This window comes from Pseudopodoces humilis, chromosome 18 (genome assembly GCF_049639895.1).
Source record: "Pseudopodoces humilis isolate 2021_Gansu_Grassland_sample_001 chromosome 18, ASM4963989v1, whole genome shotgun sequence".
Taxonomy (NCBI): Eukaryota; Metazoa; Chordata; class Aves; order Passeriformes; family Paridae; genus Pseudopodoces; species Pseudopodoces humilis.
The window spans coordinates 10,235,274-10,260,980 of NC_142217.1; the positions used below are offsets into that span (position 1 = coordinate 10,235,274).

The 25,707-nt window shown below is 40.6% G+C and overlaps 1 protein-coding gene across 18 annotated transcripts; it reads left to right on the plus strand.

Moving 5' to 3' along the window:
- Positions 1 to 258: 258 nt before the first annotated feature.
- Positions 259 to 25,452, plus strand: TMC5 (transmembrane channel like 5). Of its 18 annotated transcripts, none has more exons than XM_088064044.1 (26): positions 259 to 457; positions 921 to 1,042; positions 1,583 to 1,713; positions 3,124 to 3,232; positions 9,596 to 9,757; positions 10,305 to 10,489; positions 10,869 to 10,973; positions 11,706 to 11,798; positions 12,549 to 12,648; positions 13,225 to 13,315; positions 13,626 to 13,874; positions 14,019 to 14,170; positions 14,742 to 14,886; positions 15,433 to 15,588; positions 16,145 to 16,311; positions 16,937 to 17,015; positions 17,377 to 17,474; positions 19,148 to 19,243; positions 19,813 to 19,888; positions 20,487 to 20,620; positions 21,791 to 21,964; positions 22,353 to 22,431; positions 22,761 to 22,853; positions 23,895 to 23,996; positions 24,290 to 24,335; positions 24,843 to 25,451. In XM_088064044.1, exons 5-26 carry the CDS (start codon positions 9,684 to 9,686, stop codon positions 24,968 to 24,970), a joined length of 2,622 nt encoding a protein of 873 aa, XP_087920170.1. In that variant the 5' UTR covers positions 259 to 457; positions 921 to 1,042; positions 1,583 to 1,713; positions 3,124 to 3,232; positions 9,596 to 9,683; the 3' UTR covers positions 24,971 to 25,451. The 18 variants fall into 18 exon arrangements, with proteins under 18 accessions (XP_087920170.1, XP_087920175.1, XP_087920171.1 ...); XM_088064049.1 differs by having other exon boundaries at positions 9,636 to 9,757; XM_088064045.1 differs by lacking the exon at positions 3,124 to 3,232.
- Positions 25,453 to 25,707: the final 255 nt, after the last annotated feature.

A 25,707-nucleotide genomic window follows, 5' to 3' on the forward strand; every position in this document is an offset into this window, starting at 1 on the left:
ATTCTGTGATCCAGTGGCCCAGGCTGCAGCGGAAACAACACAGCTTTACTCTTGAATGTGAAAACTTGGTGTGAACTGGAGCAAGTAAAGACAGTAGATGTTGAATTTTTTTTTCCCATCTGAGAGCAAGGGTGGGTTTCGTGTGAACTTCTAGTAAGCGTCTCAGAGAGACTTATTTCTTGGAACAATTCTTGCCTTTTGTTTGAAAATAATAGCATGTGTGACAAATAAGGAAATGATACCCCTAGAAGTTTCAAAAGCCTTACATGGTGGAGGAAAAAATAATTTCTACCCTTCCTTACTTTATTCTACTGATAGTTAAAAGATAACCGGCTTTTTCTGAACATTCTTCGTGCACTTTCTGCAATAGTTTTAAAAATAAGTCATTACTAGGCTTCAGAATGCTGAATCAGACACAAATGAGCATGCTTCTGTTAACTGCATGTCATCAGTTCAGGTATGTGATTTTCAAACTGCTAGCAATAATAATCCATGTGGGTAATATTTTCATAATAAAACCATAAAAAGTTGTTGATAAAAATAAAAGTTCTCAAAGTAATTTAGATGTACATGTTTGTAATCTGTGTTACCAGCAGAGGTGAAAGGTATATCTTAAGGGGAATTGTTGTGTAATACAGAGACATGGAATTAAAGCACAGCAACTTCCTTATTGCACAGAATGACTTAAAAGAAACAAACAAAGAAACACACTGTGGAGGTGTTCTTGCCTTCATGCTGGCAGGTTTGTCTTTGGCAATTGGACTTGATCTCAAAAGTTACTTCCAGCCTTGATGGTTCTATGATTCTGTAACTAATATGGATTTTTAGCTATTTTTTATGAGAACAAGCTGTAACTTGCCCTTATCCTTCTATAAGTCACTCTAGAGGCAAATTACCTTTTCCCCTTCTCCTTTTCACAGATCTCCAAGATGGTTTTTGCTGGGTGGGATTTTTTGTATACCAAAGGCTAATGCTGTGAAAGTGTAGCAGGATCGGGATGATGGTAACAGAGCTGGACACCTCAGTGATATAATTTGCACAGGTGATTGTAGTTCCTTGGTTGAGTGCCACATTTCTTGGAATTCATTTGAACAACTCCCAGCTGATCGTTCCAAAAAACTCAGGGGATGGAAAATAAAACCCCTCAGCAGCATTCTTGAAAAATCATGTAGTGTTGTTGAGCATTCGTGCTGAGCATGGGATTCATGTGCTGGATAAGAATGTGCATTTGTACTCACTGCTACTGGTGCTTTGAAGCCACCCAAGCATGGGCTGTCTTTGTGTGGCCCTAAATAGGAATATTTATGGGGTAAAGCTGCCCTGGGATGTCATCTGGGGTGGCAGTTTCACTTTTTATTTATGTTTCTTTTTTTGCCACAAAGAATACAAAGAGGAAAGGTGAATAATACACTCGAGGTTAATTAGACTCTTTCTGAAACTCTGTGTTCTAGAGAAGTATTGTGTTAATGATCCCATGAGAACAAATTTAAATAAAGATTGGAGGAATTGAAACAAGATTGACTTCCTCAGGAATTTTGTGAGAACATTCTGTAATATTATTTTTTTTTTTCCTTTGAGAAAGCTTTTATGACACTTGGAAATGTTTCAACTAATTTTATGGATCACAGCAATTCCAGGTGGAAAAACAGGAAGACAGACAATCTGAGGAGGAGAGAATGGATCAGAGCACAACAGTCACACTCAGGGAGTGCAGTAAGTTCCACTTGTACACCATTTGTCCAGTGTTCCTTATCCACAAGATCTCAGTCTGTGCTGAGCCAGTGTCACATTCTTTTTTCCCAGGATGCTGAATCCATCTGTCACTTTTAACAACATCATCCATTTCCAGGACAATTTTTCTTTCATATGGTTCATCTTCCTAATGCCTCAGCTCAAAAATTCTTCTAAGCATTCAGGGAATTTCGGAGTGATTGCTTTAATTTTTGGGGGTATCTCGTGTTTGACTACCCAGTGCCTTGTGCTGTGGCCTGTTCATTGTGCAGGCAGCTCTGGGTCAGTACAGGAGATCTGCAGACAGGTCCTCTGCAGCCATGCCAGGAATGTTGCTTTGGGCAAAATGTAATCTTAAAGAAGCATTAGAAAACTTCACTTAAGTCTATGTAGAATTTGTCTGGTACAGGATAAACACATTTTACTGAGTTCAGGAGCTAGAAAAGCACTAGTCATTTGTTAAAAGTGATTGTCAACAGTTACACCAGCACAGTTTCTGAACACAGAGCAGATTGATTTATTACCAGTTCCCTGCTGCCATTAATCCAAAGGCTGATGGGGTATTTTTCATTTGTTTGTATTTTTAGTCTTGCTGACCAGAGAAGTTACTTAGGTATAGTTGGTAGAAGTTTTAAGATGTGTGGTTTTCTGGGGAGATAAAATATGCAAAAATGGTGTAACAGGTTATATCAACACAAAAGCAGCTGGGGTTCTACAGTATTAACAACAAGGAAAAAGGCAATGGGCAGCAGAGCCAGTCCTTTCCTTACCCTGTTTCCTGCTCTGTGCCCACCCCAGTGGCGGCTGTTTGGCCCCTCATTCAGTTTGAGGATGCTCCTGCTCCAGAGGAGAGCCTTGGCCTTTGGGAAGGGCCCTGGGAACACCCTGTCAGTGACTGTAGTGTGCTGGGGTATCCCTGAGTCCAGCTGCAGTGGAGTGAGTGAAGGTGAAGCAGGCATCCCTGCTAAGCTGCTTTGGGATAGAAATTCCTGTTAGAGGCACCATCCCAACACTTAGCTGGCTTCTCTGTGTTGCACCCTGCCTGGTGCTCAGCTGGAGCTTTGTCCAATCCGTAGTTTTTCATACCTCTGCAAGAAATGGGAAAAGGAAGGGAAAGGACAAAGGCAAGAAAAATCGGTATCTCTGTGTCAGACTAAAGGAGAAGTTCCTTCTGGTCCATGCAGAGCTCAGGAAGGGTTGGTATTAAACTCCCTGTCCAGGAACTGCGGATTATGCTCTCTACTCGAGCAAACTAATTTTTCACCCTTAGAAGAGCCTCCCTTTAATTCAAGTAAAAATGTAAGATTGTCCCTTAGCTCTACAAATGATTAATCCAGCGATAAAGGTAATGCGTCCTGTGTCTGAAAACTGTTTGTCTGCTTTTATTGTGAGGTTGTTGCTATCTCAGGCCAAAAGAAACATGTGTAAGTTCATGGGAGAAGGAGAGTAAATATCTTGGAGCTCAAACAGAAACATAGCAACGGCTACATGTCCACGGCAGGTAACAGCAAAGAACTTGCGGGGTTGTTTTTCTGTCTCTTGAGCTGTACAGGCAGGACCTCAGCTCTCCTTTCCAGCGGAGTGTTTCTGTGCACGGGGAAGGGGAAGGGGAAGGGGAGGAGCGGCCATAGCGGGCCCCCCGACACGGGGATCGAAGGCGGCACCGGGCGGAGCGGGGCGGGGCGTGGCTCCCGGGCACTTGGAGCGGGAGAGCCGGGGCTGGGCAGCCTCTCCCGGCGGCCAGGTGGGGAGCGAGGTAAGCAGCCGCGATGGGCAGCTCCGGGGCTCTGTGTCCCGGAGAGGCTGGGCAGGTGCCTGCCGCTTACAAACGGCTGCTGCTCATTTCGAATGATGGAACCGTAAGGGTCGGACTGCGGGCATGTCAGGGAGGTACTCGGCTTCTGCTCGCTGAAATTCACCTGCCCAGAGCGGTGCCCGGAGCTTGGTGTCAGCCCTGCTGCACGAACGGCGCCTCACAGCTTTATCGCCCCCTTAGTCACATCCGAGCTTCCCCTGCCTTTACCTGGAAGGGCTGGTCCCGTGGGAGAACCAGCCACATTTCCTTGAGGTATTTAGCTAGTGTGTCATTCTTCTCTCTGAGGTGTGGCACCAGCCTGGCTGGGATCACAGCCTAGAGCGTGACATTTCGCTTTGGTTGCATGTTGGTGTCTGCTAGCTATGCTAGTGAATGGATGTGGCACTGTATTTTCCAGGTAGCAGGCTGTTTTTTCTGTTACAATAACGGGAATTTGTATTAAATGGGTGGGGAAAATCTCGGGCTTTAGTATTCCTGTTCTTTGTGGTCCTTCACTCTGTCACTCCCTCAAAATACACAGACTTACTATTTCACCTACAAGGGCTGAAACGTTTCTGTGCAGAATACTTAATGTACATCTGAAGGCCTAGTCTTCATGTCCTGGATTTTATTGCTAAGCCTCTGTCATTACTAATGCCCTGTTAGTACAGCAAACCTGCAAGCAGTGGCACTGCACGGGAGCTGTGCTGGTTTCTGCTCCCCGAGTGTCACTGCTGGCTCCTCTGCCAGCCCTGCCACCCTCGGCAGCCTGATCCTACTCTGGGTGGCAGAAGCAGCCGGTCAGTGGCTCCAGAGCCACGTTCAAGGTGTGCTGGTTCAGGTGTGCATGTGTGTTAGTCCCTGCCCGTGTGACACAGCCCTAGGGCAGGATGAGGGTAGCAGCAGGCTGCAGGTACTAAGGAATGGAGTTGAAACGGCACCTGTGCTGGGCTGATATGTCAGTACTCCAGCCAAAGCAATTGAACTCTCATTTTTTTTGTAGTTTTGGTTTTAGTCTTTTGGTGCTTTTTTGTTTCCTTGGTTGTTTTTTCCCCCAAGGTAAGTTGGTCAGAAGGACTTTTTTACCTTGGAAAGTGATAAAGTGCTGAGGTGGTGTGGTATGGCTATATGGGCAGGTATAAGAGGAGCTGGAACTTTACAGTGGTGTCCTCTTCATATATTGATGAAAAAGTCTCTAATTGCCGCTTGTATAGTCTGTAGGTTGTGTATGTTCATTACAGAATAGACTCTTAACGTGCTAATAGGCTACATTGGGTTTTAATGGAGCTGGATTTTGTCGGGGGAAAAAAAAAGCATTCTGTTTATGTGAAATTATTTGTCAAACAATTTGAAAACTGCACATAAGGATTTTGACAAAACCAGTTCTCTTCTTTTGACTGATTCCCCCTAGCAATGTTCTAGTTTCTTGGTAGTCCCAATATTCTGTCAGATAAACTTTTTGTTTTCCCTCAGGGTCCGTTAAATGCTGCTTGTGTAAATAGTAACAGGACAACAATATCCTAACAGGAAGTTAAGCCAGAAATTACAGACAGAACAATACCCTTTTCCAGTCCAAGATCCTTGAGTGTGTGTAAACCCCTGTTTATTATCCAAAATGATCATGTGTGTAGTCTTCATAAGCTTTTCCACTCAAACTGGTGATTGATACTCCTGTAACTGATACTGCTCATTAAAGTACAATTTGCAGGTTGCAAGTTGAGAGGTATCCATTGCAAGTGCAGAATAAACAGAGCTTTCTTTTAAGTCAGAATTGCTTTAATAAGCAGTACCTTCTAATAAGCCTGGTGTTATTGGCTGCCTTTCCACTGAAAGCAGAAAATTAATTCCAACCAGCTACTCAAAACTCACTTCTTTTTCTTGTAAGAAGTTATCTCCTTCATATAGAAGTAGCTGATAGTGTTGGTTAATAGACTTAAAAAACTTGTTTTGCAAGGCAAGATTTAGTCCTGCTAAATGCAGAGAACATGACAGTCTGCAGTTTGGAAATTGAGTCACAAGACTGACTTGCACTGATACAAAATGATTCTTGCTTCAGCCCTTTTTTCCCTCTAAGGGTCAGACTATGAGCTAGGTAATATTTTTCAAGGGTTAAAGAAGTAATGTAGAGTTCTGTTTCTTATTCTTGCTAACCTTGTCTCTGTCTGCCAAGTTCTTGCTCTTCAGTTCCCTCTCTCTAATTTTAATAGTTATATATCTCAGTGCTTATGATTTTCCCAATGAATTAAGTTTGCCCTTGTGGTCAGAGTTAGGAGAATAAAAGCAACAAAGCAGCAAACACAGAAATTTGCTTGCAAAGGAACCTTTGGGGAAAGAATCAGATTATCCAAAGTCATTGTCAAGTGTACTTCAGTCCACAGGAATTGTGTATCTGTGGGGCCTTTTGCATGGAGAAGCAGGGATGTGTGTGTTAGATTAGGGAGAGTACAGCGAATTTCAGAGAATTAATGAAGTATCTGGACTTTCACCCATTCCCTTTATGCAAAAACTCTATGTGCCTACATTAATAACACTTTACTAAAGTGACACTAAAATTTAACTACATATTGTAACAATTTTCTAGATGTTTCTGGGGCGTGTTTATAGTACAGATTTCTAAACTCAGGTGAAGAAGTAGAAACCTGTCTGGGACATTGCATACACAAAGTCGCTGGCAGTCCTTGCCCAAAAACTTTATCTGAGCAACCACAGGTGATACAAAGGGCTTAACTTGCAAAGAAAGTGAACACGAGGAAAATACTGTCATCTTACTATATTGTGGGGGAATTACAAGAGGAATAATAATAAATAGAAGTGATAAGGCAAAAAAGTGAGTAGGTACAAAAAAAATGGATAAAGCGTAAATAAGGAGCAGAGCTCATGATAATGAAGAGCAGCTGGAGGCAGACACTTCTGCTTCTTTCTGTCTGGCTGCTCTCTGGACCCCACTCTTACCAGGAGCAGCTGAGGGATAGGGAGAGTGGGATCTGGATTCTGGTAGGTGCCATTGCACTATAGGAGTAGGAAGTAAACCCATTTGAGCTCCAAATCCAACAAGCTGTTGGGAGAGACAGCAGCATGGTGGCTGTGAGTGGCATGCTGTCACTCTCCCCATTTTTTAATCTCTCACTATGCAGTAGTAAGCAAATGAGTCTCTAGTGCTGCTGCATGTCATCTGTCACTGGGAAGCTCTCTTGTAGCAGAGACACAATTTAGGTTGCTAAATTGAATTAAAGGTCTAAAACAGCAGAGTTGATGTTGGTTCCTGTAATTGACCCTGCTGACATCAATAAAACCACAATGGGAAGCCTGTAAGAGGTGGTGTTTGTTGGTGCTGGCTGAGTACTTTGGCAAGATGCAGTAAAGATAAGTGGCTTTTGCTTCCGTGTATGATTCACGCTGGTTCCATTGCTAATACATCAATTAGAGATGAGATTTTCTCCAGTGTAGTGTTTGATTAGTGTCAATTCACAGGCCCTTTAGATTTTCTGAGAGGATTTCCTGGTCTGTTGCAAAAGTGTTGAAACTGTTGGGACTGAGACAGCGGAAGAGTAGTGATCAGTACTGGAATCCAGCTGCTGATGCCGAGTGTAAAACTCCAGCTTGTCTCTCAAACTCACTTTTGGCTTCTAGAAATCGATCTGGTTTATTTTTTTTTCATTGTGAAGATGCAGAAAACATGCTAAACAGGACAGGGATTCATGAATTAAACTTGGATAACAGTGAAGCCCTGTGTAGTGATACCCTACAAAATGAAACTATCTTTATGGAAATAGAGCACATTCAGCCTTCTGAATCACTTCTTCCATGGGTTCTATTCCCTTCATTCAACATTATTAAGTTATCTATGATGCAGTTCTGGAATTCCCTGGTTTTATTCCACTTCAAGATGTGTGCAAATAGGATTTACTTCATGAAATCATTTTTACTGAGGGATTACAGGTAAGGAGCTTGAAGGTCAAAGTGGCTTTCCTCAGACTTGATGCCAGGACAAAGTACTATTTTGACAAGACATTCATGTTTGATTTATTACATCCTACATGAGGATTAGTATCTATAACAGAACATTACCTGCACATGACGGGATGAAACTAACCTGGAATATTTTGTCAAGGCCATTGATCTGTGACTTGAGTGCAGTAATTTTTCTGGGAAATGATCCAGAAGTATGAGTCTCCAAGCACTGCCTGGAGTTTCCTGACCTATATCATTACAGGGTTGAACAATTTAAGTGGAAACACTCGCCCTCCACAGATCTTCTAACTTATTTACATATTAATGATCATTAAACCCACTGATCTTAAACACTTCTGTACTCCAGAGAAGGTGCACAGGATTTCTTTCAGCAAGATAAGTTGCTTGCTGAAATCCAAAAATTTAATCCTCAAGCAGATGCCGCTCTGCAAAGGGAGTATTTGTCAAGATCCCGCTTTCTGTCTTTCACAAATAAACTCTGACCACCAGCAATTTTTTTTTCCTTCTAAATAATTTTTTAAAGGAAAAACTGGGTCTAAATGTCCTATCTTTTCCTGGATCTATGGTTTGTTGCATTCCATCATAGGTTGAAAAGAAGGAGATGGTTTAGTTTGAACATTACCTGCTTTGGGCTCTTTCTAGTGAGCTATGACTGGTCAGAAATGTAATGGCCAGATTTTAGTTTGCCTCAGCATATGTGGAAAATTCATTTCAAGTCCTTAAAGCCTGGTGAGTGGAGAAAAAATTATATTTTCAGATGCTGGGTTCAGTGTTAGCCTGTAAGTGTCCCTGTGGATTTTCATAGTGATCCTGGCATGCAGTGTACCATAAGACTCAAAGAAAATAAAGTGGATAATGACAGAGCCAACAGAGAACCTGTCTTGGGCATTTTTGAGTTTCTGAGGAAGCCCTTATGGATTAGCCTCAAGGACTCTCAAATGAATAAGAGAAAGAAATGGATGTGTTTTCCAGCCAGGCTGATCTGTTTCTTCTGTTTGGTTGATGTCAGCACGTTGGCTGATATGGATGGCTGATGCTTGCTTTTGATTTTTTTTGACTTTGAAAAGCCCTCAGAAACTAGACACTATATAAATATCCATTTTGAAGATACTTTTCATATAATACTTTGCTGCAGTAAATATCACAAATAAAATCCACTGCAAATAAAGAAGTTTGTTGAGACTCTACTGTTGAAAGAGATTCAACTCTGCTTTTCCCAGGAATGGAGCTGAAATAAAAATAGGGTTTGATGGGTTTTGCTGGCTGTGCCCTTTATAGTTTATTTTTTCCTTCCCTGCTGTGGAATAGCTTGCCAGCTTAGGAAACTTGCAGGGTGCCTTTAAGAACAAATGCTAAAAATAATTTCTTTTTTATTTTGAGTATGATTTTTGATTAATTGCAAGAATTGCCTGTTTAATTTGTATTCTGTTATTCTAATGTAACATTCCCTTTTTACTGACTCATGAGGACTCCCATTCAATAAATTCTGACTAAGTCTGGCTTGTTTAAGATTCACATGCGGCAGTCTGTGAGAAATCTAAAACCAGGCCTATTTAAAGGACTGAGGATTAAACCATTAGAAGAGTCCTCATTAAGAATGAGTCTCTAGATGTTGTCAGCTCTGTACAAAGCCACTGTCCTGCAGGTCCCTTATTCACAACTAAGGCTTAGAGATGTGCTGCTAGCAAGGAAAAGAGAAGGCTTCACCTCTTTAGTTTTGGAAATGTATGATTTTTTTTTTTTTTTGAGAAAATTGGCACATTTGTCTTTTGCTGTTTAAGGAGGAGAGAGAGGACTTAAATCTTTTTTCTTAATGTTTTGACATGCTCCTAAAGCCTGGCCTTATTAGTGCTAGGAAAACTTCCATGGCACTGCAGTCCCACAGGCTTGGAGAGACTTAACTATAGAGAAATATGAGTTCCTATTTGACCTGCAACTTCTGGTGGGCCCTGATTTCTCAATGGTAATGAAGCTACAACCACTGCTGATTTATACTGTTTCATGTTATTTGTTAGTAGAACAGCAGAATCTTCTGAGTTGCTAAAGTGGAGTTCCTTCCTTTTAATTTTTATGTACCTGCATCTGCTTTGTAATCAGGTCTCTAATCAGTCTTTCCATTAACATATTAATGAAGCAGTAGAGACAAAAATAAGGAAGATTTCATCCTTCAAATCAAGGACTTGTCATGCATTATCATTACAATGAAGCCTTTGAAAATCCAGACTACCACTTCTCAGAGACATTGGAAATTGATAGAAGGTGAGTTTATTTTATTTTACTGTGTGACTGTGCCATAAGAAATAAGGTTATTTATATGCAGAAGATACTTCTTCTCTGGAGTTTTAATTTGTGGATTTATTTTAATCCCTCCTTTATGCTTTCATTCGCAAACATATTTTTAAAACTCTTTCCAGGAAGACAGCATTCAGGGAAATGGTGTGTTTACTTTTTACATGTTGGATGAATTTCAGCTAAATTTATTTATGTCATAATGTTGTACATATTTTTTAGTTCCAGTAATTTTCACAATGGGCTATAACCATGGATATCCTTGTTTTCCAAGCAGGTATTCCTGTTTAGTTAAGAGTCTAAGCTAGCTTCAGGCAGAGAAAATTTTAGCCTTCCTAATTCATTTGATGACCAAGTCAGAATTACAGTGTTGAAGTTCTAAATACAAAATACCTCTCAGTATCACAATTTGTTTTATAGTATACTTAAATTTGATAAGAATAGGTAGCAAATTATTCAGGATACCTATTGAGGGTTTTTCTGATTGTCAGGGTTTTCTTTTTTATTGCTTACACAGAGGGAGCTCTCAAAGGAATCCATTCTCTCACCAAACTCCTTATGATTCATCTCTGCACGGTTCCTATGGAGAACACAGAGGGAGGGAGCAGAACTACCCTGTGGCCATCCCAATGGCCTCCCTGGGACCTGGCTCTGACTACAGGCAGGATTTACCCAGCACAAGTCCATATGGAAATTTCACAGGTACATAGTTCTCATGCGACCAGCTTAGAGAATCCCTGGAACAAATAACAGTTGGCTGTGCCATGAGGGAGTCCTGCAGCTCTGCAAAGCTCAACTCTGTAAATATTTTTAGCTTCATTTTTTTTTAAGCAGTTCAGATATTTTATTAGCAAATCCATGGGTTGTCTGTTGTATTACCAGATCAATAAATATTGTCTTGTATGGACTGAGTAAGTTGTTGAGTACTAGGATGTATATGGGAGTGGAATATGGGAATTTTGTTAGGAATAGGTTGCTGTGTTGGCAGTAGATCTGGATTTTGTCATAGGGTTGGCATTCTGTGTCTGTAAATAGCCCATAGAAGTTTGCAACTTCGTGTAACTCTGGTTCCCTTCAACAGACAATATTTCCTTTGAGTCTGAGCCAGAACTGATCCAAACCCGACATTCTACCCTCCATCTGTTGGATTATCCCTATACTCATGGAATTTCCAGTGGATCAGAAGGTAAGGATTGTGGTACATCACAATATTGCATGCCAATCTTACCCTCCATAAAATAATACTAATAAATATTTTAAAGCCTTCTTGTTCAGGTATGAATATCTTCACATAATAAAAGGAGTCATAAATGGGGTCCTTCCACATCACAGAGCTGAGCTCCACACTGGGATGTGACACTGGGACTGGCCATTAGCTTACTGGGAAGGCCAGGCAAGGAAAGCTGTGGCTAAACTCATCTGTGTCATGGCTGGAAGGCAGATGCTTTTAAGGAGTGTAGTCACCTGCGTTTGAATAAGTGGATGAAAGGAGGTGGAGAGAGCAGCTGCATTTTGGCCCCAGGGAAATAAGAGTTTGGCACATATAACTTGCTCAGCATGATGGAGTATGATTCTAAAATGCTCCCCCTGAAGGCAGGGGAAGGATTTTTAAAGATAGGCTTTGTCTTCTAGGAAGAAAGTCTTGAATAATGAATGTGTGCATTTGTGAGTGGCTTAGATGGGGTTCTCCATGACAGCTAAAGACTGGGCTCAGTTTGTCTTTTCCAGCACTTACCTGAAAAAGTGCTTGTGATTGTCAAAGACAACCAGGAAAGAAGTGAGTGGGGGAGTGTGTTTGCATGAAATTAGTGATATTGAAGGACAGACTTTTAACTTGTTCTTGCAAAAGTGAAATTTGAATTTCTTAAGTCAAATTGTCAGGACTATCTGGGCTTCCTAAAGAACGCATGCTATTTAGGCAGCTTCATTCAGAGACGCAACCGAAGACCACCTGATGAGATCTTCATGTCTTCTTTCAGCATGTTGGAAACAGATCCAGCATGCAGTGAAGGTAGGGGTTTAGATAAGTGGTTTAATATTTGACAGTATCTTCTACAAGGATGGTGTGGTTGATGCTGCTCTTAGTTTCTTGCCAGAATTGTGGGTACAGCCCTTCTGTGGTTATAGGGACGACTTAGGTTTGTGTTATGGTAGTGATTAATCTTTTATCCTCTCCTAGCACACTCAAATCCCCTGATAAGTGAAATGCAGAGCAGTATGAAGGTGTTAAATTGTAGAAAGAAATGCTAAGCTCTTTATTAGAATTTGTTTGACCAGCTAATAGATTGCTTTCAGCCACTGTGTCTGGAATTAGCATCAAATTCCAACTATGCAGAGGCAGCCTGGTTGTCAGGTCATAGAGATGTGTCTGTGGCATAGGTAGTGCTAAGTATGGGCACTAACATCAGCTAAAATTACAGAAGAAAAAAAGCAGAAGTTTAGCTTTGAAGTCAATATGCAGCATCACAGAAGTGTAACTATCAAACAGTTTTTAAGCAATGGACCAGAATCTTGGAGTCTTGTCAGTATTTTATTTTCCTTTATATTGTAGCTCTTTCTGTGAACATTATTGGACTACTTTCTTGCATCTGATTAGAGTTCTGAGGGAATTGAAGATATTCTGGACAATATTATTAAGTCTCAGCTTTCACATCTTGGTAGCAGTGTGAATAGGGGATGTTGTTATATCCACTTCAGGCTGTGTATAAAAATGACTGTGTTCTTATTCCCCAATTTTGGTTTTTGCATGGGTTTGATGCAGAGGAAGATTTAGTTGGAAGTCTTGCAAGTATGTCCACCAATGAAAGGATGAAAGCAATCCAGAAGATGCCAGAGACCATGGGAAAAAAGAGAGAGATCAGGTAAAAAGTTTATCTGTTTAGTTTTAAAAACATTTACTTCTAGCAACATCTAGCTATCAGTTATGGGAGTTTGCCATTTGCTGAGCTTTGGTTTATCACTTTATGACAAAGAACTTTTTAATGCACTTTTAAAAAGTTAATGTCTTGCAAGAGAAAATAATTTAACAGATAGAGATGAGAAGAATCTCTACGGTAATATAAAACAGAAAATCAAGGTCCTGAGATTTAGTTATAAATGATGACCTGAGATTTATTTTCAAAGGAAACTTGGATGTTGGTCATTGAAAATGGAGAGGAGACAGCATTATCTCAACCATCCATTTGTCTCCACACAAAATAAATTTAAATTCTGCTGCCAGTGTGAGTTACTGGAGGGGTTAGAACATGCTGTCATAGCAGGGACAGGAGCCAAGGCATCAGCTAATATAAAATGAATCAGTGAGAACATCTCTGTGTTGTACTAATTCTGTTCATGTGCACAGGGGTGAAATTATATTTGCAATATCTTCTTTGGTTTCTTGATTCAATTACAGCTCATACTATAATGCTTGTCACCCCTGCCCTGCTCTTCCACAGAAATAAAGTTCTTAAAGAAATAACAAAAAGATCAAGGCACCGTGGTGCTCAGCCTTCCTGCTGTAGACAGTGTCTGCAGGGAGCAGCAGTGGTAAGTGCCAGAAACTTCTGTCAGTCACAACAGAGCAACCCACTCTAGCTGCAATGTTACCACTGTCTCCAGAGGAATCTGGTGTCCTGCTTCATGTTACTTACCAAAGATCCAGTTAATTGCTGCAGTGTTTGTTAATAATGACTTGCACTGCAGTAGCACCAGTTAACCATCTCATGGTACATGGAGTGGGGCAAATCCATTCTTAACATCAAAATGAGACTGTAACATTAAAATGTGAAACTTTATTATGTGAAATTGAGTCCTGTTTACTTGCTGAGATTCATCTCTCTCCTCTTTTTCCTTTCAGTCATTTCGGCGATTTGGAAATACCCTTTCGGAATATTTTCACCAACTGTGGGTATGGCACAAGACTCTGAAGATCATTGGTGCTGAATTTGGAACAAGTGTTCTTTCCTACTTTGTTTTCTTGACGTGGCTGCTAAATTTTAACATCTTCTCATTCCTCATAAACTTTGGTTTCATCACAATTCCTCAGTTTCTTGCAGCAGAACCAAATAACCTTTCATTCATGGGCCTGGAGCTGCTCACTGGAGCTGTAAGTATTTAAATTTAATCACACCTGTAATTTCATGATAAGGAGTAGGACAGCTCCCACCTCCAGTAATTGTTCTTCAGATGATGATGCTTTCCACCATGGAGGTGATAGAAAATATTCTGAATGATGTCCTTGTCTTTTCAGGGTTATTTTCAACAAACAGTGCTCTACTATGGCTTTTACACCAATGCTACAATCAGTAAAACAGATAATGGTCCATCTTACAACATGCAGCTGGCCTATATTTTCACTGTTGGAATATATTTTGTCATCTGTTTTCTTATCTTGTTGTTCAGGTAAACTGACTGTGAATTCCTATTTCTCTTCTATTCAGTGGAAAATAGCCACACAATAAAAAACCCCATCCTGTCAACAGAAGTAATAATTACTTGAGTACATTTCTTCAAGTACAAATGTACTCATTACTTGAGTACATTTCTTCTACAAGTCTTCATTTACAGGTGTAAAGTTTAAGTAGAAATTTCTGCTCAAAAGACAAGTCTTCAGGAATCAAACCTTTATTACAGAAATTAAAAATAACTGCAAAATAGTAAGGGACATACAGAGAATCCCACTTCAAACTGGGAATATTGTGATCCCCTTTTGTAAGCTGTTACTCCTAACATTGTTTCTTATTGATGTGGCCTTCCAGAGGCCAAAGACTGTTAGCAACAATCTCAAGATGGAAATGCTAGAGTTTCTTACATTAAAATTTATTTTCCACATTATTGTATGTGACATACTCTGACTTAGGTCCAATAAATTTGTGGTGGGATGGAAAAGCTGACAAATCTCCCTCCTTGCCCTGCTGTACAGACTTGATGAATTTCCCTGTTATACATCTGACCGATTTAATTTTCATTGCAGCATGGTAAAATTCTTCTCCAGGAACTTCACTAACCCTGAGGTATTTTCTATGAATGCCAGCAAGTTGCTCTGCATTTGGGACTTCAATATAACTAATGAAAAAGCTGTGAAGCTGAAACAGAAGAATATCCACACACAAATAAAGGTACAAACCACAGGAGGTACAAAATTAATGTGCATGAGTCATTCTTCTAGAGACTTAATTGTGCATACAAATTTGTGTGTGCACATACAAGTCTCTGGCAGAGTGACACAAGCATGCTAGTTCTGTGCCTAAGAGATTTAAATCTTCCTGGCTTCCTGAGTTTCATTTGGTCTGAGCTCCTGGCATTGGTTTAGCTACTTGTTTTCCTTTTCTGTTTAAGCTACATATAAATATTTGTATGCTTCTGTTCTATTGAATGAGTCTCTGTGACTGCTAAATATTTGCTGTACAGAATATTCCTTCTGTTTTCTCTCCTTCCTGCTATTTAAATATTTTATAAACAAAAAGCAGGCTGGAAATATTATCTGTGAAACTTGACTTCTAGGATAGGAACACAAAGTTGCCCAGTAAATGTTCCTAGGATATTACTTTGCCCAAGTTCTAGAGCAACAATCTTTCATTCCGTTTCTCAGGTAGTTCCTTGAAATGAGTTTTGCCTTATGCTGGTGTCTAAGAACTTCTTCATTAGGAATTGTTTCTCTGCAGGAAGACCTCACTGAAGTAAACACAGAAGTTCTAAGTTTTTCTGTAAAGGAGAGAGTTCTTCGTCTTGCTATTCATCTTCTTGCTTGGGTTGCTTCCCTGGGAACAGCAGTAGCTGCTTGCACTGGTGTTTACTTCCTCTCCATTAATAACCTCGAGGTAAGGCCAGGATTTGTATTTTTCACACAGGTGTTTCACACTGAGCATGAGCACTGGTCTGCTCACTAGGAGGAGCACAGGGGAGCAGAGCTGCTGTTGCTGCCAGAGAACACACAAATTCTGCTGGACCTAAAGAGCTGCTTTGCAAGGCCTGGGGCATAGTCCCCCACTGGGGACTATGGCAAGAGTGTGGGACCTGAGGGGTCTGAGCAAATCTCCCTCCTCTCTCCAGCAGCTGCTTGCCTGGGCCCATGGTCAGCTTAGGGACAGTGCAGCTGGTGACCTGGGGACAAACAACCCCAGCTGCTTCTCTCCTGCCCCTTCTCCCCCAGGAACTGCATTTGAGCTGGGGCTCCCACCCTTGGTCCCACATAATTTAGGGGAAGGGGAGAGGGTCACTGAGCTGCTGCTCATGGGCCCATAAAACATGACAGTCTCTAACCTGAGAACATACAGGGAGGAGAGCCAGGGGGCTTTCCCGTGAACACACCTTGAGGCAGCATTTTGGTTAAGGCACTAAGTTTGGGTTGTTTGATTTTTTTTTTTCTTCTTTAAGCTGTTTATGAAAGGGCATAGAAATGATCTAGAGAGCCAAACTGCCATGTTGGTGCTACCTGTGATTGTATCTCTTCTCAACACATTGATCCCATTCTTCTTCTCCTGGCTTGGGCACCTGGAGAAGTTTCAGAGTCCTGGACAGCACATATATGTCACTATTGCCAGGTATTTCTTGCTGCCTCCTCTTAGTGTTTTTGGCCTGAAGTTGTCAGAGTTCTTTTTATACAAAGCTGTGTCTGGGTGGTGTGGAGGGAATAGGGAGCTATGGAGGAGAATTCATCTTCTCCATAGGCTTCTGTATGCTCTTGTCTTAGCAACCATTTGTCTTTCATGAGCTTCTGGGATGTTATGTCTCTGCATGAGGATGAGGTCCTGTGTGCACTGATGACAAGGGCTTGTAGTAGTCCTTGATGGCCCCTGGGCTGTTGGCCCCTCCCCAGGAAAAGAAGGGAAGAGAAAGAGGATTGAGGTCATCTCACTTAAAAACAGATGCCTGGAGTTTACACTGCCTAACCCTGGTGTCCCTCAGCCCTCCCTCCCCTGAGGAGCCCCCACACCCAGCCAGCATCCTGTTACACAGATGTCAGTGCCAAGGTTGTCATGCCCAGCTCCCCTTCTGCCAGGACAATAGAACAATGCCACACCTGACCTCCCAGGAGAGCTCCTGTTAGTCCTGGCACTCTGCAGTGCCAAGAGGAGGTAAAAAAGTGTAACCAATGGTCACCCTGCCATCATTCCCTTCAGGTATGGACCAGCTGATGGTGCAGTTATTGTTCCTTCTTCTTTTTAGAAATATCATCCTGAAAATGTCAATTGTTGGAATACTGTGCTACTACTGGCTTAACATTGTGGCTACCTCACAGTCACAGGTAAAGTTTCAAAACCACAAATCTCTGACTTACAGTGCCAGGTTAGGAACCATTTGGATAAGAGATTTGCTTCAGCAAAGACAAGCACTGAGTTCCTACCCTAACAGTTTTTATTAGCAACTTGAGAGAAATCAACTGTAGAAAAAAATGGATGGCCCAGCTCAAGTCTCAGCTGGATGGCAGCATTGTTCACTGAGAAGTCAACTATGATTTGCCAGGCTGCTAGAATATATTTGATCAAGTTTTCAGATCTTTGATCAGGTTTCAGATGCCTGAGTATTTGGGAACAATGTTTTAATCACATAATTTTTAACTTCTAGTATGTTTTTGGTTTTAGTTTTTTTTTTTCTATTTCTTAAAGTGCTGGGAAACTTTGGTTGGCCAAGATATCTATCGTCTTGTTCTAGTTGACTTCATATTTTGTTTGCTTGGCTCTTTCTTTGGAGAGTTTTTACGAAGGTGAGCACTACTTTTCTAATCTTGTTTGCATTCATTGACCAAAGATATAATCTGTTTTCTCCATGTGTGAAAAGTCCAGCAGAAGCATGGCTGTGGCACCACTGAGGTTTCCTTAATTTTCCCTACCAGGCAGAGTCTCTGTGTACATGCTTTGTGTATATTGCTGTTCCTCCTTAGAAGGAGGTCGGTGTGTCCTTTCTCCCTCTGGAGATGGAACACATGCAGGGAGGAGGCCACATTCTGCTCTCATGGATTTCCTGACAGTGAGGTGAAAGCAAGTTCTTTTCTGCATAAGAATGGACATGCCACTGCCTTTCTTTGGTGTACCCCACTGTGATTTTTTTCCCTCTTAGTTATGTTACTATAGTGTCCACAAATTTAAAATCTGATTTTATCAGTCTTATTAAGCATATAATGAGTCTCTCAAATGTGGAGGTCTGCAGCATGATAAATGAGAAAGTATTGTGAACTGGATGTCAATACAGCTCTGTATATAAGGAAAAAATTATTTACTTCTAACATCTGCTGTGTGAACCTTCCTAGTGCCAAACATTACTTACGGCTTAGGCAGTATTTAAGTGCTTGCCAGCTCTACAGAGCATTTAGATCCCTGGCCATACTTTTGTGTAGGGAGATACATTATTTGCTCTCTGCCCATGATTTGAACAAGACTGGTTTACAAGGTAGGGCTTTGTTAACTTTCTGTTGAATTAATACAAAACAATGTTGACAAGCTCTTGAAGACTTTTTCTCCATGGCTCTTGCCAGTATACTTTAATCTTCCTGTTCTTGTTGTGTTCAATAGGAAACCACCTCCCAGCAAAAGGTCACAGAACTAAAAGTGCAATGTCAGCTGTGATGAATGGTCTCTCCTAAGCTGGGCAAAAGCACCTGACGTAGGCTTGTGAAAGGTTAAAAGTACAATTGCTTGTATTTAATATTTTGTGCTCAGAGTAACCTCCTGAAAGCCAAGCTCTGTTGATGATTCAGTTGATAAGGTGGTATCAAGATGTGATTGTTACCAAAATGTTTATTGCTTTTGCTACAACAAGCAAAAAGCTGAGTCTCCCCAGCTCAGGAAAAATGAGGTGACTAAAAGGGATTGTTGGTCCTCAGTAGGAATCCTCTCAGTACTTGCTTACCTGTCTGTTTCAGCTCCTTGCAGCCTCAGTTAGTTTGAAGTAGGATGTACTTTTGAGGGTACATTAAGAGTATCAGTGTACAATTGTCTTTCTTTTTTTATTGAGGCTGAAAATTCTCAGGACCTGAAAAAGCTGTTACGGTTTTATACTGAGGCCTCTTGACATTTCAGCTGCTTAAGCACAAGAATACTTGTGGTTAAAGTAACAAGTAATTGCTATAGTATAGATATGTCCTGATACAGTAAGAAATCCTTGTTGGTTTTCTGTTTCAATTGGATGAAATATATACTAGGTCTTACTTCAGCCCTGTTTTGTTTTACAGGAATTTTTTTTTTTTGCCTAATTGTTTCATTTTTGCTGAGCTATTGAATGAATGAGCTGTGACCACTTTGCATGACACTAATGCAGCCTCTAAATAATTCGTCATTGATGCTTATATTCAGAAGGCCACTTACAGGGATTTCTACAGACTGCTTTATCATTTAGCAAATGCTATTGTGCTATAGTTTTTGGTTTCCCCCCCACCTTCAGAATTATTGGAACTACAATCTGCGTGAGCCTGGGGCTGCCAGAATTTGATATTGGACGAAACGTTTTAGATTTGATCTATGCACAGACTTTGACCTGGTAAGTGTTCAATTTACAGCCATAAGTTCATTTGCACATAGAACTACAAGAGAAAAAAATCTTATTCCCAGAGAGAACAGGATAAATGACTGGGAGATGAGCTGTTCAGTGTCTTTGGTAAGGACTGTGACTTGCCAAAGTAATTATGTGGGCAGTAACAATAACTTCAGTCAGTAGTTTACCCAGTGGCCACCTGGTGTGGGAGAAACCTGATAGGTTCCTGCAGCAATATCCTGGAGTTTTGTTTACTTCCCCACTGGGATGGTGCTCTTATTGAAATAGTCTCAGTATTAAATGCTGGGAAAGATGCCTTATTTCCAAGAATGAGTATGTTACTCCAATTATAAGAGGGTTCTGCAGATCTGTATGTAGATGTGTGTTTAAAATTGCATATTTTCCAAGGTGGACTTACTGCTAGAGGATCAAGAGTAACAAAATCACATTTCCAAATAATTCCACACTATCTGTACATGAAGTTATTGTGGTATTTTTCTGCTTTCAGTGCACTGAGAACTGAATGGTGAATAGTGAAGATGTAACTTTTTTCTTCTATAAACCCTTTCTTGTAGGATTGGTATCCTGTTCTCGCCTCTGTTGCCTGGTATCCAGATGATAGCATTTTTTATAGTATTTTTTGTGAAAAAGGTAACAAACTTCATATGTATTCATCATAAATAATAAAGCAGTAAAATTAAAGGCTGGAGAACTAGCAGTGGACAAGTGCATATGTCAGTACAGACACTCAGCCTGTGGTTGTGCCTTTGGCCTCCCAGTTACTCTCCAGCAACTCCCCTCTGTGAAGTTATCTAGGTGTAAGCAGGGTGATTCAGCTAAAGATCATGGCAGAAATATCTTCTTTTCAGAATTCTTTGTCTTAGTAGTGTGAACAGATGATAAGTTGTTTGTTGGGTCATGAAGCAGTTTGTAGTGTTGAATGTAGAAGAGCAAAGCTGTAGGTAGAAAGATGGATTCAAATTTCCCTGAACCATGAGTTTGCATATGCTACAAAAGCAAACTCTACCCAACAGACTTCTGAAGAACCCATCAGAACCTCCTTTTATCTCTTACTGTTTTAAGACTATATTCTTGAAGTTTTCTAAAATGACACTGTATCTATCAAATTCACATAAAAGTTGTTCTTGGAAACTCCTGATAGATGCTTTCAGCAATTTCAGTGGGATTGACTTAAACAAAGTTGAAGTGGCAGGTAACAGCATCCTAAAGTATCTTCATCTCTTTAAAGGTCAGCCTGAGGAGGAATTGCCAGCCCCCTCGCAAAGTGTGGAGAACTGCTCAAATGATGACATCCTTCATTTTCCTGTTGGTTTGTCCTTCCTTCCTTGGAGTCCTGTCTGTCATTGGAGTCACTGTCTGGAGGTATGGAAGATCACTGGCATTAAGGCCTACTAAATTATGCTGTGTGACCTGACACCAGGCAGAGGAGTCTGCATTTCTCTATAAAAGAATTTATATTAATTGCTGGTGGAAGGTTTCAGGTGTTCACGAGATGTTCTGTATTCTGAAAACAAGACTTGCTCTGTGAGCTTGGGAGAATGTGGCTCACTGAGTAACTTGTCCCACGAGAAAGCGTGAGGAGAAACAAAGTTGCTTTGAAGTTTTGGATTCCTATTTAAATGCATCAAATTTTACTTTTCCTCCTCTTGAAAAGGTTTCTGTGACCAAGTCCTAGTTCCTAGCTTACTTCTAGTATAGGTGATTCTGGGTCTGCAGCAGAGAAACACCTCAGTGTTTCAGTTCAGGGAAAACTCAGTTGAGGTCAGCTTCTCGATTATTTATGAACTTCAGAGACTCTTTCTGCAGGCAGTGCTGACTCTAACAATGCATCTGGGTTGTTACCAATATTTTAAAGCTTCTTTGGTTTTGTGTGTGTTACTTTGGTCACAGGCAGGAGGGCAGCATGGATATGCTTTTCTCTTGACAATAGTCAGAAACATGATTTCAATATTTAGTGAGACTGGAGACTGCACATTAAACCAGGTGGGATGAAAGCTATCAGAGCCATCATTTCCAGATGGCAAGTGGGAATTTCAGACTCTCTGGAGTGGTTCAGTATCAAAGCAAACACTTTCCTAATTTAGTCTACCTGAAAATGTTAATTCTAATAATGTGCTGCTTCATTTCACCATATTCTGTTGTTATTGAAGATCTGCAGCAACTCATGTCCCTGAAGACAAGGTGAAATGATGGTTCCTTGTGATGAAATGTTTAAAAAATACAGTTTTTCAATTTCCTGTAGCAGATTATTGACATGTTCTATTTATGTTAAGATTGTGCTTACAGGGCTTGGTACTGATCCACTGCAGCAAGGACTCATGTCTCATTGCATACTCTGGGGTGGGCATTTAATGGCTCGAGAGGGACACAAGTTAAAAATGAAATACAGATCATGGAAGTACCCTCAGAGTTCCAAAGACAGTAGAGGGCTATAGAAAACTGAGGAGCATCTTGATGTGCAAAAATCACAGTATTAACTAATTCACTGGTTAACATATGAAGTTGTAAGTAGCTGTTTTATCACACTCTCAGGTTAAAACCTTCAGAAGAATGTGGTCCTTTCAGAGGCTTGTCTTCTATGTATGCTGCAGTCACTGAGTGGATACAAATACTGGAAAGTTACACTGCCTCAAAATGGGTAGTGTGGATCTACCATAACTTAATTACAAATGAACTTTTCTTCTTTATCCTCTCTACTTTTGTACTGTAAGTATCTGCTAATGAAAAGAACCAGAAAAAGGCCTTAAGTGGAAAAAACTGGTGATGACAGTGTCATTCTGTGTTATTTTATCTGAAATGCATCTTGTATTGTTGACTCACTTAAATATACCTCTCACCTTGAATACAAGTCCATAAATTTTTGGGTCTTTTCCAAAATAATGTTTTAAGCAATTTCATGCATTTGCCATGTTTTAAGCAAATCCATGTGTTTGCCATTCCTTGTGTAATTGAATATATCTATTTTATGTGTGTGTGTGTGTATGTAGAGAAGTGTCCTTTAATGGGTTAAAATGAACAAGATACATTTCTATCTTGACACTGACTAGAATTAAGTGCTCATATGTTGGACCATTTTTTGTTTTATTTTATTTAGAATTGTTACTTATCTTTACTGGCAAATAATACGAGGAAGAAAGACCATGACCAAACTCTTACTTAAGCAAATTAATAATGTAAGTTTGGCTTTCAGCTGTATCATTTGTATAATTTGGCTTCTATGTTGATTGTCTCATCCAGCTTTGTGGGGCTGTAACCTGTTTTTCCTACAACTGTGCAAAAGAAGGGTGGGAGTCCTTCCCCATGGGAGTTGCAGGGAAATTTAACTCAAAATTCTTTTGCTACAACTTTTTTTATCTTCAAGATGTGCTGCTGCAGCTCCCTCTGCAGACAGATTATTTTAGAATAGAGGGAATTTTTTTGGTCACCAGTTACTTACAGGCCTTGAGCCCCTCAAGGATAATTAATGCATTCCAGCTAATGATCAAATATGTCTTGACTACAGGCAGGAAAAGATAAGATGTTTCTGCGCAAAAAGCTACGGAAACAGCAAAGGGCAAAACGAAGCTCATCTGCACGGGGAGGAAGATGCCAGCAGGTCAGTGTGACTGCTCAGCTTCTCCTCTTCAATTACTTGGTAGGGTTCCATGGGGCTCCTCCAGCTGTGCAAACAGGCTGCTGGTTTGGGAAAACTCTGTACTTAAAACTGCATCTAAATGTTTACTGCTTAATTCCAGACAGCAAAAGGATGCTGTGAAAGGTCCCTAACTGTTTGTTCCAGGCTGGAATTCAACCTGATAAGGATATAGAGAAGTCCTTACCCTTACCAGACATAATTTATGGTTATGAAACTTCAAGAAAACGTTTAATGTTAATGTGCAGTGATGGTCACCAAAGGGTTTGGTCACACTTGGACCTTGCCTAAGCTAACAAGGAGGCTGCCTTCCTCCTTGGCTATGGATTTCCTTAAGGGGTTATGATTTGTGGTTATTTTCAGTTGAGGTAAAACAGTGCTTTGACCTAACCCCATTTTAAATCCCACACAACATTGATAGACATCTATTGTCCTAAACTTAAATTTATTTTTCAAGGCAGTCCTGCCTGCTGAGCCACCAAATTAGTGTTAAAATGAGGACATATAGGTCCTGTCTGGATTTTTATTTGGGTTGAGTAAAACCTCCTTGATCTACATACTGATAGAGAAAGTGTTTTCTACGTTCCTCTCCTTCCTCCCAAAAAACAAATTCCCCTGTATGACTTAAAATGATTATATAAATGAAAAAATAATTGACATTCATCTCGTTAACTATAAATATATGTGTGATAATACAAATAAATATTGACTGTAAAGAGATAAGCTGAATGTGAATGGGCATTTTCTATGTGCTGGTGATTTTCAACCTTTGCCTGTGTTGAGTGTCACGAGTGGGACTCCTGAGAGGGAGGTTTGGTTACCTACCAAGTGTGGATGTTCTTGTAGTTGTTAATGTCGGATTTCAGAAGGAGATGCCAGAATGACCTCATTGTGGATTTAGTGGAAAGGCCATCTCCCTGAGACAAGGGAGATGAGCAGTGCTGACCATACAGTCACAGCTGGAAGCCAGAACACAGACTGCTGATACCAAATACTGTTTTTCAGAGAAGCTCCTCTTCATACCACCCCTCCAGGCAACCTGCCCAGGAGGTGTCAGGCTATCCAGGAAGGGCATTTGACACAAACCAAAACACATCCTATGATGAGGTGAGATGGTCAAAAGAGGGAAATGTAGATTCCCCTAAATAGAATCTGGGGCATGACATAGGTGATGGGTGTATGTGTAGCAAAGTCCTGTATGCATGGAAACAACTTTAAAGATTAACTTGAACAGATATAAAAATGTGATCAGAATAGCTACTGAACACTCATAATCGCAAACTTGCTCAAGACCTGGAGAGTATGGTTTTGTTACTGATAACTGTTATCTTTTCAAACACAAGATAACACACATGGGAAGGAAATCATGACCTAAACCCATTCGTGAATTTTGTTTTCAGCATCCCTTTTCTGCTGAGATCTCGAGCAACAGTGACTTTCTACCAGGTAAGCAACTAAGATGAAACACAGAAAGCTCTTAAAAATTCAGCTCAGTAAAAATGTTTTATGTACAGACACAGTGTGTGACAGCTGCATGTCAGGGACACAGCATTTTAGCATCTTGTATAAAGAGAAAACAAAATGACTGGGCTTCTGGGGTGAGTATTTTCTATAGGTTGTGCTTTTTGGTAGCTTGTTCTGGTGTTGGTGACTTCTAAAGACTGACCACCAGCTTCTGTGTACTAGAGAGTGAAATTCCTGGGTAAACAAGCCATTTTGTCTTATGGAAGCACCCAACAGACAGGCAAAACTTTAAATCACGTTAGAAACAGACTTCACATCTTGATGTGAATCTCAGGTCACTAATGCTCTAGAACCCTGAGAACATCATGCTCAAAATAAAATAAAGCTATGGGATCTTGCGTGGTAGTTTGAACTTCCATGTAACTTCATCCCAAGAACTTGACAGATGAGATGCCTGAAGGGGTGTTCTGGTGGGGTTCTTGTCCCCAGCAGCGCGGTTAACGCTGTTTGCCTTGCGGGGAGCAGGGCGGGAGCCCGGCGCTGCCCGGGCTGTGGCGCTCGCTCTGCGCGCCAGGGAAGCGGCGCTGATGGAGGACAGCGGAGGATTTCAGCCCTGAGCAGCACCCAGTGAAGGCACTGTCTGCAGAAAGCCGTCCTCTGTTGCACTAATGACTGAAAGAATCACCCAAATACCTATTTTACATCTAAATGGAAGAAAAAATAATAGAAGAACAGATTGCAAAATGCATCAGGACTTGTTTTTTTTACTGTGTTAGGGAATATCCACCTGTTGAGGTTGTTTTGCAGCAGTGGTATCTGGTGACAGCCTTCCCTCAGGACTGGCATCACCTCAATGCACTAAGGCTCCCTCCACAGCTGCCCATGTGTTGTTGACTAAATATAAGGAAACCTGTGCCTAACTGTAAATAAAAGTTCTGTTTTAGAAAAATATTTTTAACAGTTACATTGTTTAAATCTAAAACAATGTTTTGATCTAAACCAAACCTGAAGTATTGGTCAAATAAACAGAAGTATATTAAAGTGCAGTTGTTTTTAATGACTGAGACATTGTAATGGCTGTGACATAATTTGTGTGAACTGGGTTCATTTTTCTGAGCCACTTTTAGTTTATTAGTCACTTAAGAGCAGCTTTGGTGAAGCCATCAGAACTAAGAGTGACTACTTAGCAAATTCTCATCTGTGTAAAACTATTGCTTGTAAACTGAAAGTTTATACATCTTTTCCTATAAAGGACTAATTGGAATTAGCACAAGTAAGATTTATTTTTTTTAATCATATATGACTGTGAGATTTGATGCAACTTCTTTTTATTCAAGGCCACAACTTTGCCACC